Genomic DNA, 12,641 nt, shown 5'->3' with positions numbered 1-12,641 from the left:
TCCCCCCTATTGGCAGCCACCTACCAAGGCTTGTGGAGTCCCACGATGAGAGGGATAAACCTGCCCAACAGTTTAACACCACACAAACACACCCTCTCTGCTCTCTCATGTCACTTCCCATTTACATAAGTTATAAATCAGAGGAGCAGGAGGAGGGAATAAGTTGCCGACTAATCCCAGCACACTGTAGAAGCTGCAACCCAAAAAGCAAATGCGATATCCCTGAACACGCTCATGAAGGAGCTTCTCACTCTCCTCAGTGCCCCCTTTGAGAAAAATAACAGTTTGGCTTTCACAGCAGAACCCGTGAGAGCAGTTGCAGGGAACAAACTTGACACCTTAAAACCACGCTGACGGGTGGAAAGCAAACACTGAAACAAGTGTCTGCCCAACTCTGTGCCTGGGCAGTGACCCAAGTGTCCTAGAAGCTGGGAGCTACTCCAGAGCAGTGGTAAGTGCTCACAACTCAAAAGATATATTTTGTGCTGCTTCTGTCTCTTGCCTGAAGTCTCTGCTTCAATCAGTACAGATTAGTGTGTGAGCTTCTCCACTGCACTGGAGATCCTGGACCCAGACGCCTACCAGGGCTGAGCAGCTTGGTGCAATCACTATGCCAGAAGCCGAGGTTTGAGCCTGTCCTGTTCTCCATCAGAAGCTGGGGGCATGCAGCAAAGCACAGAAGATGCTAGGAAGCAGCTGCAATACGCCAGTGGGCATACTGGATGCCACACCTTCTGCAGACTGCCAAACCATGCACTGCTTTCAGCACAGGATGCAGCATGTGGGCACATGGCTGCTTTTAACCCTCCTTGGGATGCTCCCAAAAACCTCCCACAGCAAAAGGAAAGCTGCTTTGCAACACTGAGCAACAGCAACAAAGGTTTTGTGGTCTTTTAGGAACCTTTTGCAAAAGCACAAACCAACCCAGCATTCCAGGGGCTTATTAGGAGCTAGCACTGCTGCCACCACCAAGCCACCCTTTGAAAGGTGACTTTGCTCTGGACAGGGACTGAGTCACTGTTTACAGGGACACTGCCAGTACAGTTTGTGTCCATGCCCAGCAGCTGATGGACACATGTCAGGAGGATGCCAAGCTGGGTAACAGTTTAATCGCATCGTGGCGAGTCCCACATCAGCGCAGCAGCATCTGGCTTTAAAACCAAAATCAAGCCCTTGCCACAAGATTTCTCCTTGCTGTGCAAATTCGTTTTTGTGGGATTCTTAATAAGCACAAAGCTAGCGGCATAGCTTTAATGGACAATGAAACTAGGGAGTGTCTGGTTTTCTCTGTATTATTTGGAAAATCCCTTCCTCTGCTCTCAACACACTGTTGGCTTAGTACCCACATTCACCCTCTTCATTACTTCTGACCTTATTATTAATACAAGGAATAACGAAGTACAAACTGCACTATAAACTTTACCCCATGCCCCTCTTGGGCCAAAAGGTAACTTTTCTGGGATGGCACCAGATATGTCCCAAGTCCCTTAGCCTCAAAGAAGATGAGGGATTTTGAGAATAGTAACTCAAAGTCAAGGAGATAAAAGCATGATCAGCAAGCAGTCATGCTGGAAATAGAAGATAAAAAATTAAGACCTACTACACACAGAAGTTTAAAGGGTGGAAGAAAGATTAGAAGGATCAGCAGGAAACAAAATATACCACCTCAAACCCAAGCAGATTTAAATAAAGAATCATGGACACAGAAATATACAAGAAGTATTTACAGGTAACATTGTGCTTCTATGGGAAGATGGGACTGACTGAATTGAGGACGTAGAGAAGGTAAAAGCGCAGCAGCGTGGGTTATGTAGGAGCGTCTCCATTAGATGCTGCTTCCAGGAAGACAGTTGATTTTAGAGCAGCTCCACACAAAACGGTTTATAGAGGCCCCTCTGCTCCTCCAAGTTGCTGGGGGAAGAAATGAAGGTGTCCCTTCCACCCGCACAACCAGAGCCTGCCACAAGCGCTCCAGCAGACCCTGCTTGCAGAGGTGGGAGTGGGACTGGCTCTGTGAAGCAGAGCACCTACCCCACCTGCAGAGCTGAGCACGGGAAATTCAAATCATGGATGACCCTATGGCAGCAGCCAGCAGGTATAAGAGGGGAGAGCCGTAGTGAATAATCTGGAGCTCTGCCTAAGGTTGCCATCACACCACCAACAAGCTGTAACATGTCTCTAACAGCGCTTTGCAAACAGATCTGGTATCTACCATGAAAAATCACAGGGCTCATAAAAGCGAAAGAGCAAACAAAAAAGAAACACAGTGCTTGAATTCATCCAGGCAAGACACAGAATCCACCAGAGCTGCTTCTCAGAGAGTCGAAACATATTGTGTATTTCCCAGAACTAATTTCCTACCCCAAAATCAGAAATCAAACAACTTACACAATGAAAGGACTCCTCTGAAAACAGAGATAGGCACACCTCTGATATTACTAGAGTAACCAAGGCCACATGGCAGTGGTCACACAGACCTTTTAGGAGGATGCGAATAGATTTTATGGGGATGGGGGTGGGATGGGAAATGTTTGTAGAGGTTGACACCGATGTCTTGGACACTGTTCATCTGGGTGTGCTCTGCACCACGGCAAACAGCAAAGCCTCTTCTGCTGATAGATTGGACTGACTACAGACTATAACTGGCAAAGCATTGTTACAGGAGGAAGGGGCACGTTTACAGTGTTTCCTAAAAGAAAACAAGAGAAAATGAAAGCCAGGAGGGGAGGTGGAAAGCACTGGTCCCCAAGATGAGAACAGGAGATCAACAGGACTGCTACAGAGCTCCACTGTAGGAAGGAGGAAATGATAACCACGCCTTGTAAAGGTAACAAAAACATGAAAAGGTGCCCAGAAATTAAGCCTTGCAGAAAAAGTACCTTCACATCCAAGCTTAAGAATAGTTAACTCTCTTCCTAACCCCAGCCTCTTCTGCTCATCTACGCAGAGAGAGCCACCACCACTTCAGTTACGGCAGGGAGGAGTTTGCACATTGCAACTGCAGCAGTACATCAGCAGAGACACTGGCAAAATGGATCAGTGCGAACTCTGCCTGCTTGTCCCAGTGCTCGGCAGGAAAAGCCTGAGCTAGCAGATGTGTTCTGAGACACTGCCCCCTCCCTCTCTCCAAGCAATAGTCTTTTAGCCATGCCTAGCAAAACAGAGGAAGCTGAGGAAGCAGAGTGGAGCAGAGGCAGGTCTTTCAGGACAGAGCTTTCAGTTGCCAAAGGAGAACATGGTGATGTTCACCTGCATGGCTGGCCAGAAAACGCTGCCTGCAGATGACCAAAGGAATCCTGTAATCCTTGTCAGGGAGCTCTTAAGACAGGTATCCACCCCTAGGATCAAGCCACACACATTTTCTATTTACCAGTACTGGATTCTTCTCCAGAAGAACTGGGTGCCACCCCAGAAGAGAAACTGCAGTGATACCAGTATGAGGGTTGTATTTGCAGAGTTCACGTGCCCCCATTCATTCAGTTGAGCTAAATGGATGAAGATGTCTTAATCTTCCTCATTTTTTTCAGATCTTGATTTATCCTTATAACCCTCTTGTGAGACCATCAAAATTCTCAGCATCCTCTATGACACAGACATCACCGTTGGACTCACCAAACCAAGAATGATGCAGCTCCCCACATACAAGGTGATAACACCCTGTCACTTCTACTCAGTGCTCCCCTGATCACATGCTTCAAAGTCATAGCTTTCTTGGCTACAGCTCTGCATGGGCAGTTACTCAGTTTTCACAGGGACCAGAGCAATAGGTGAGCACGATTAAAAGTAATCCACTTGCCACAGCAACATACATTAGCATCTCAGTCATCTGAGCCCCAGACTAAACAGAGAAGCAGTCTAGGCTTTGCAGATGGGGTAGGTGCACATACACCGGCATGGAACTTCAGAGATGGGCATGAACCCAGGACAGGGAAACTTTACCCCCCTTCAGTGATACACTAAAGTCTTTGAGTCATTGCTTCGCATGCTGCAGCCCTAACTCTCTAAGCATGACCTGCTCCTTTGCTCCTGCATTTTTACTTCTACATGTATCCAGATTAAATGCATGCTCTCCGAGATCTCTCAGCAGTCTTCTAGCCTGCAATACATTTACCCTGTTTTACCACCTCATACATTCTTTTCTGCCAAGATTATTGGCAAGGAATTTATACACTCAGGAAGGAGTTTATAGGCTCAGCTAGACCTTGATGAAGATACACCACCACGCTGGCCAAAAGGCGATCCATGGTGAGGGCTTTAGCTGTCAACCTTGAACCTCACCTTGGCTTACCTGAATCAAAGGCTCTTCTACCATGAACATCAGGGGAGAACATGCACTGAAGACCTCAAGGGGTCACACATCTACCCTCAAACACTAGCATAAGCAGTGGCTACGCAGATGGGGAAATGGTGTAAAAAATGAGGATATTAAGAGGCAGCGATGAAGGGACAGAGTAAGTGGGACTGGTGTGGTGGAAGGAGGAGGTAAGTGCAGGTTTCTGGTATTCTCATGCAAATGAAAGTATCTAAACAAGGCTGAAAACAAGATCTTGAAACGTATATGCCAGAGAGTAGGGTTTTGGTCAAGCCACTGTGTTGGCCAAACTCAGTCACCCACTGAAACAGGAGCTGGCAACCCTGTCCCAGGCCAGGAGTGCCAGGAACTTGCAGTGCAACACTTGGGATGAGAGAGAAAAGCCTCTTGCTCTGTAGAGAAAAGAGAATAAAACCTGGGCACCCCAGTCCAAGTCCTCCAGACTCCTGGCAGAGCTGGAGGGCTTTCAGAGTTCAAGCAAGGACCATCCTGATCTGCAGACCCTGCTGGGATGGCAGAAAAAGAGAGAGGAGAAGGGAGTAAGCATAGCCCATGCTGTGAAGGTACCACAGGGCTTGGAAAGTTGCCTCCAGGTACATTAGAGACAGACTGACAAGGACAAAGCCCATGTTCAGCACCTTGTGCACAATCGCCTGATCACACTGGTTCCTCTGGCACTCCACAGGCTGGAGGGATTTCAGAAGACCATAAAAGTGGGAATTGCAACAAAGTCTAGACAGGATGTGATTAAGGCCTGAATAAGGATTGCCCCAGAGGTAAGGTCAGGGAAAGGACAGATCCTGGCAAGCCTCCAGGGAGATAGGTTGGCTCCTTCAGGAGATGCGAGAGAGTTTGCTCAGCGATCAGGATGAAGTGCCTGATGTGGAACCTGCCAAGGGGAAAGGATTCTGGGTTCTGAAGGAAAAAGAAAAGGGGAAAAAAAAAAAAAAAAAAGGAAACAGGACCTCCATCTTCAGCCCCTGCACATGGGCCCTCCTCTCTCAAGCCACTTAGCTGAAGCAGAATAATATGCAGAAGACAGTCCTGCAAACCACAGAGGCAGTGGTCCAGTTTGAGAAAGGCTGGGTGGGAAGAGCAGTGGGAAAGTGGAAAACCACATGGAAGAAAGGACTGATCAGAAACAAGACAGCCTCTGTTTGGCAGCAGAGAAGGCTGGAGAGGGAGTGAGCTCAAGTCCAGCAAAAAGAGAAGTCGGAGCCCTTCTGTACCAGGGGAAGCTCCATTGTGTCCAGGCCATTTTAGGTCTTGCTGCCCTCAGAAGTTTAGGCTCTTTTATGTCACAGCCCACCAGGACCAAAGCAGACACCCTTGCTCCACTGGGGAAGGGCACTCTCTGGCTTTCCAGAGAGACCTGCATTGATTCCTTGAAGCTCTGAGAAGCCTGACGTGACCCTGTGACACACTACAGACATGAGAAAGCCCTTCCCCGGAGGCATGGCTGATGTCCCAGTGCTGTTACCTAAAACTGTCAGCTTCCAGCAATTTGGGGCTCAGCACCACACCTGGGTTCACACCAAGGGAAAGACTCCTGCCTTCAAAGCAGATACTGTCACATGCTTGTTCCTATTCATTGCTTCTGTTTTTTCACTATGCTTAGTCACAACCTTTTGCCTTGCCCCTCTGCCAGGCTTACACAGACATCACAGCCTCAAGGCACCATGGTTCTCAAACGCTGTCTCACATTCCTGGCCAGCGTACAGCATCCTGCCCTTTCCTGGCATCAGCTCTAACCAGGAAATCCTCTTCCAGCCTCACGCTCATCTGTAGGGCATCATAAGCAAAAAAAAGAGTCCTTTCCCTGAGACGTCCTTCTTCTGATCCTGCCCATGGCCGAGTCTCTGAAATGGCCAATATGGCCATTTGGAGACAGAGCAGCACACCTTCAAATGTGTGTGGAGGCGCTCCACCACCTAAACATGAACACCTCCCCATCCACACTCATGCTCTACCCAGGCTGCAAATAGCATTAGTGATTCACCATTATTCCACATTTGGCTACTACTACAGACCTCTGAGTCTGACCTGAAAGCAAGCAACTCCAAACCACCCAGGAGAAGCATCCTGACTTCAAGCCGGCCACCATATTTCCAAGCCATTGACCACAGCTGTGCTACACAGCCATGTTTTTAACTCATTTTCATTCTTGCAGGTGCTTTGAAGACCCTGAGCAGCAAAGAACAGGAGGACAGACAGAGGAAGAGTTTTATTTACAAACCAGTGCCAAGTTTCCTAATTGATCATGCAATTTTTCATGTACTTTGGGGGAAAAAAAAAGTTATTCGAGCCAAAGCAAGGGATGAATTACACATTGAAAGCCAAAAAGGGAGAGTAGTCATTTAACACAACCTTGTACTGTTTTGCACAGGCCAGTGATATGACATGTCTCTGAGATTCTGCTGTCGACCACCCAGAAGGTGTTACCCAGAAACCAAGATTAGTCAAGTAAAAATTCATTTATGACTCTATGAAGACGACACATTGTTCACTCCAACTAAATTCAAAACAAAATTCTTCTGTACAGCACGAGATTCTCTGAAAACGCCCCAAAAGAAACGGCAGTTCTCTCCAGCACTAGAAAGCACTGCACGAGCAGGCTCTCCCGCTGCCGTTTCCTCTGGCCTAGATTCCAGGGCTCTGCAGACTGTACAGTTGGATGCAAGTGAAGCCAGTTTGGATGTTGAAAGTCATCACATACAGGTTCAGCATGTAGCCAAAGCTTAGTTGTTTCCCCAGATTTTTAACAGCCTTCCAATAACATTGCAGAAAAGAAGCCGAAGTAAGAAAAAGGATAGGAGTTTGGACATGTAACCTGTTTCAGGAACTCAATTTCTAAAAACCCCTGTAACAAGTTCTCTGTCTAGTTCTCTAACCTGGCACAAAATATTCTTAAAGTCCCTCTTTCTGACTGTGCCGGTGGCCTCAGCTGCCGGGCTGTGACCGACGTTTGCCACGCACAGTTTCTTCTTTGTGAGCATGAAGACAAGAAAAAAAGTTGATTTTTAGCAGAGAAGAACTTTGATATTTAGTTCATCCCATGATAAACTGACTACAAGTTTTTCCCAATATTGTATTACTATCAGTACTGCACAATAAAACATTTCCCTTCTAAATCTACTGTAGAAGAGCACAGAAGAGCACATTTAGAAAGTTCTGACAGCATGGGAAGAGCCTTACCTGTATAGTCCTGCTTCTGCTCTCATGAAGAAGCAGCTCCTCTGACAGAAGCAGCGTCCGGGCTGGGTTGCAAAGATCTAGCGGCTACATTTGAAGGTGGCGGGGCGGGGGGGGGGGGGGGGGGGAAGAAAAAAAAAATAGAAAAAGAAACAGTCAAACCTTCCACTGGAAGTGTGGCTTGCCAGAATAACTTTCCGCCCACCAAACCCACTTTGTCTTCACTTCAAGCTGTAACTAATTTAGGGAGAAGCTACCCCACACTGAGCTCAAAAGGACAGAAAGTCCAGTTACACGATAAAAAGAAAGCCTTACACTTAACACCTACGTCAGACCCATCTATAAAAAGACAGCCAGCCACTTACCTCTTTGTACGTTAACTGTTCTGCACTGTGCAGGTTTATGGGCGCTTTTTAGCAGGAAACACAACCACAACAGTGGCACGTTAGGTTTTCACGTCCCTTAAGAATATTTGCTACCGAGTTTTAAACAGGACAGGTTCAGTTGTCCTGACTGCAGAACCAACCCTGCAAAACCAGCCCAGGATCTTCCCGAGCAGCATGGCCAGCAGGCACGCAAGGGGACTTTTGCAGTATGAGACAGCATAAAACATAAAAAGCCAGTTCCTGAAGTGGCAGAAACACCCCAGGCTTGATCTAAGACACAAGTTTTAGGAGTAAAGAGGCAGAGGTGCCAGTCATGTTCCTACCCAAAGGCAAACTGTGCACACAGCTGGGGCTGTGAACGCACTGGTGCCAACACGAATGGCCACCTGGGTGCTGTCAGGAAGGATGGAGGTGAGCATAAGCCTGCTCCCCAGCACCAGCCCAGCCCCACAGCTGTCTCTGGGCAGCCCACCAGCTCAGGCCGGGGTGACAGATAACATGGATCATGGGTGTCAGCCCAAAGGAAAGCACCAGTCTGAGCTGACATGACAGGGCCATTGCCGGTAGCGGGGAGGCCAGATGGTTCCCCACAGTCTCAGAGACGAAGGTATTCATCAGTCATGTACTTAAACATACAGGATCAGATGAGGTTTTCTGGGGTTCTGACCACATGAAGGACAAAATGGAAGACACAAAGGTAGTTACAGCTACTACCGCCAAATCCAGAGCTAAGTTTTAAGAAAATGGTTTATGAAACTGGGGACTGAGAATGTCCTCTGTCAAGCCATTACTGCTCTGGAACCTTGCCCTTGATTTCAGTGCTGGCCACCAGCTAAACTAAAAAAATCTTTGTTAGCATGCTATAATTAACAGCTCAAAGAACCCACAGGAAGAAACCATATTGGTCTTCAGTGACATAAAGTTGGTTGCTAAAGCCCAGAAGCTGGGTTACCTGACTCATGCAACTACCCGAGGACCAGATCTGAAAGTTGAGAAGGGAAAAAAACTCCAACAGAGAATCTCTTGGGCAGGACACAATTCCCTTTGAGAAAGTACCCAACGCTCTGCTGAGTATAGCCAGCTCCAGAAGAAAGAGCTGAGGGTGACAGGGGATCCATGCATTCATGGTACATACTGCTGGAAAACACGGCATGACAGCCTGGACCCAACCTACAGCAGCAAGCTCTGATACAACCTGCTGTGCTGGGCGCTGGTTGCATCAGATCTGTAACACCTCGCTTCCAGCTGCGCTTACCTGCACAAAGACAGGGAACACCAGCACTTTGGGAGCCAGCGTCACATACGTGCCATAGCTGGAGTGTGGGATGTGTGGCCTCACTATGGTACAGTTCTGGTAGTTCCCATAGCTCTTCATCGTCTGCACAGTCTTCATCAGCCTGGACTTTCTCCCAGACCCCATGTGTGATTTCCCTTTACATGCATTTCCTGGACCGACAGAGGAAGCAGAAGGAGACACAGAATCAGAAGAGAGCTCCTTTGGGACTGCCAGCTCGGTTCCTGCTCTCGCAGGCTGGAGGAGGGCACGTAAAGCCTAAGGGGAATAGCTGGAGCCAAGAGCAGCAGGGACATTCGTCACTCTGCTATCAAAGTTTCCCAGGGATTCACGAAATAACAACACTGACTTCATTTTTCCTAATGCAAAATGAGATGTCCCTTGACGTTTCTCTTCAAGAGCTACTCGCTTGCTGGACCAAGGACTTAACTGGATCACACCAGCAGCAAAAACCCACCTATACACATACAAACTAAAACCCAAGGAAGTCACAGCAAGCTCAGCTGCAGGCCAGCACATCTGTCTCTGGGTGCACACTGCCTTCTGCACAATTTATGAATACGGTACTTTGGAGGAAGAGATGTGGTACTGTTATATGCACCTCCCTATCCAGTACCAAAAGGATGAAATAAGAAATACAGAACAACCCCAAACATGACTTTAGAAGCACAGGAGTACCAAGGAGATTCCCACCATCAGGGAATACCTGCCTGCACCACTGAACCTTTCCCTTTCCAGGGAGGAGGAAACCATCTGTGACTAACTCAGGGTGGGGGAACACTGGAAAATTAAACCCTGGGACATTTTTATCCACACAGGCCCTCCTGCTCTAGCTTCTGGGCATGGGAGTTAGCAAAGGGTAGGAATTTCACACCAGGGGGTGCTGGGTGGTGGGCTAATCACAGTTTCCAGAAGATACTTGGAGGTGTCAGAAAAAGGGACAGAAGTGATAAACACATTCATGCACATGGGATCAATCCATGCTTTTCCAAATCGCTCCCAGGAATACAACGGTTACTCAGATGCTGGGGTGTATTTATAAAGGATGACCTCATTCTGCATGAGGCTGGCACAACATCATCCACTGTTTTTCAGCATTACATTTTGGTGCTGGATAAAGTCTGAGAAGCCTGACTGGTTTTTCATTCTGTCCCTCTTCATTGCAGAAAGCTGTTATCCTCTTTCAAAGGAGGGATTACACAGAAGCTTTCCTTTGCAGCCTCCTACCTCAGCTGGTCAAGCAGAACTATGACTTTTTCCAACAAGCCAACACCACCTACTCTGGCCAGTCTGCATCATCAGAGACATTAGGTGGTACGTCAAACCAATTGCAGAATCTCTCACATATTTGATAATCCTGTGATTAATTATTAACAGTTATCATTGTTCCCTGCTAGCTTCTGCGTGGGTGAGTCCTTCCTTCCCCTACGGGCAATTGCTGCTATATAGGATTTCTAAGTCCTTTCCCCCCAGCCTAGAGGAATGCCTTTGAATACATCCAGCAAGCTCCTACCAGCATTTTGTGTCACAAGCACAGGCACGGGACACAGAGCGCTCTGAAGATGCTTTCCCTGGACAGAAACCATCGTTTTCTCAGCACCAGCACAATGATGCTAGAGCATCGCAGTCTGCTGGGAGCTGGTGCCCATATGCACAACTGGCTGTGAGCAACTGGATGGTTTGGTGGGTGATCTGTTGGAGGCAGCAGTGCTAAGGATGGCTTTATGTGTCCTTCTCCCCACTCCCAGCACATGGAGCTGGGATGAGACCAACGCACAGGACCAGAACCAGAAAGGAGCTGCTGAGCTGCTGCCCAGCTGCCCAGCTGCCCACTGGGCTGCTCTGCTCTTAAGTGGGCTGTGGCAGCACAGCTGCTGAGGGGAGCAGCTGTGAAATATTTCCTATTACTGACATTAACCCATCAGGCCCAAGGGCCTTGGCATTCTTTGGTGACCCCCATTTTGGTCATCCCTGATGTCCCCAGGCTCACAGTGCACATCTCTCCTGCCATACACAAACTCCTATCGCTGCAGCAGCAGGACCTACCATGCTCGGGACAGAAGGTGGGACGGGTTCATGTTCTCCAAGAGCCTTTAACCCCAGACTATGTCCTGCTGGGCACCAGTGACCTGTGCTCTGTCCTAAAACTTGCAGACAACAACTCCAACAAGAACTGAATGTCTCTCTAACCATGCCTTCCTCAAAAGAAGCCCCACTGAAAAATCAAAGAATTTCCTTCCTGCCTCCTGAATCTGACGAACCAAGCCAGCTCGGGTCCTGCAGGCAGACCTCTCCACTTGGATTTTACCATATCCAGGTGAAAGCATTAGCCCATTCTCCCTCACAGCAATTACTCAGGAACATGAGTGAGAAGCGCTCCTGCAGCTCCGCTCCCTGTTAGAGGGGTGTCCCAGCAGAGACCCCCCAGCACCACTCCCCTCAGCCACCCAGCCCCAGGAGTTTCTGCTCCCACCACAGCAGCTTTCTGCACTGTAACGGATACCCATAACCTTCCCAAGCAGAAATGAGCCAAAACACTTGTGAACATGGCTGAGAGCAGATAAGGTCTTGTCCAAAGCAAATACATGAACCTACCCAACATTACATATTCCATTAAGTATTAGGAAATAGCACATTTACTTTCAGATAAATGCCAGCAGAGCCAGACTGCACTCTGTTGACAATCCAGACCTGCTGTTTACTGCTTGCTTTAACAGCCTGCCTTTGCGGGGGGGTGCCCCTTGTGACCCAAAAGGTTGTTTCCACCCCTAAGTGCAACAGCCCTGACATTTTCTCTTTTCCCTTTTTCATGGTTGCACTGCCAGATAACATCAAAGCACGAGAGACAGCTCACCACAGGACTGATACAATCTGTCTGGGCTGTTCAGGACCTGCTTTTCCTCTTATCCCTAAATCACCTCATTTTATCAGAGGAATTCATCACCTGCACAAGTCCTGTTTTCTGCACACTGGCACAGAAATGCATCCAGCCTGCCCAAAGCATCTGCTCCTGTCACTGTGTGACTGGCGGCCAGCTTCGTGCTGCCGCACTTAATCACTGCTCAGGATAACTACTGCATTCTTTCCTCTTAAGACTTAACATTAAATAAACTGAAAACAATCACTAAAATTTGTTACGGGAAGAAGTCCAAGTCTTTCAAATTCTACTCGGCTATAAGAACAAGTCCCCATGGTCCAGCTCATCTTTTCACAGGTTCCACAAACAGCAGGAAAGAGTTGCAATTACCCACAGTACAAAACATCCCCTGCAGCTGAGCTGTGGAAAATTATTCTGGCTGCAGAGCTCCAGAGCTGGGAGCATCCAAAGCACAGGGGCCTTGGACCCACACTGCTCCCTCCTGCTCCCCAGCATTCCCATCATGGCTTTGCCAGCCCGACGTGTTGCCTTCTATGGACACTGCCTCACCTTTACAGGCAGCATGAAATTTTCTAGCTG

The 12,641-nt window shown here is 48.1% G+C and overlaps 1 protein-coding gene across 3 annotated transcripts in view; it reads right to left on the bottom strand.

Annotated features, from left to right (window-relative positions):
* RGS3 (regulator of G protein signaling 3) overlaps positions 1–12,641 on the bottom strand; it is a 77,918-nt gene that overhangs the window by 44,561 nt on the left and 20,716 nt on the right. For all 3 annotated transcript variants that reach the window (XM_040607060.1, XM_040607061.1, XM_040607062.1), the window contains 2 exons: positions 9,146–9,336; positions 7,508–7,591 (listed from right to left, as the gene is read on the bottom strand). In XM_040607060.1, coding sequence (XP_040462994.1) covers positions 7,508–7,591; positions 9,146–9,336 — 275 coding nt within the window. The remainder of the gene's footprint in view (positions 1–7,507; positions 7,592–9,145; positions 9,337–12,641) is intronic.

The sequence above is a fragment of the Falco naumanni genome, chromosome 9 (genome assembly GCF_017639655.2).
Source record: "Falco naumanni isolate bFalNau1 chromosome 9, bFalNau1.pat, whole genome shotgun sequence".
In the NCBI taxonomy this organism is placed as follows: Eukaryota; Metazoa; Chordata; class Aves; order Falconiformes; family Falconidae; genus Falco; species Falco naumanni.
This window is presented reverse-complemented; position numbering and strand designations above follow the sequence as displayed.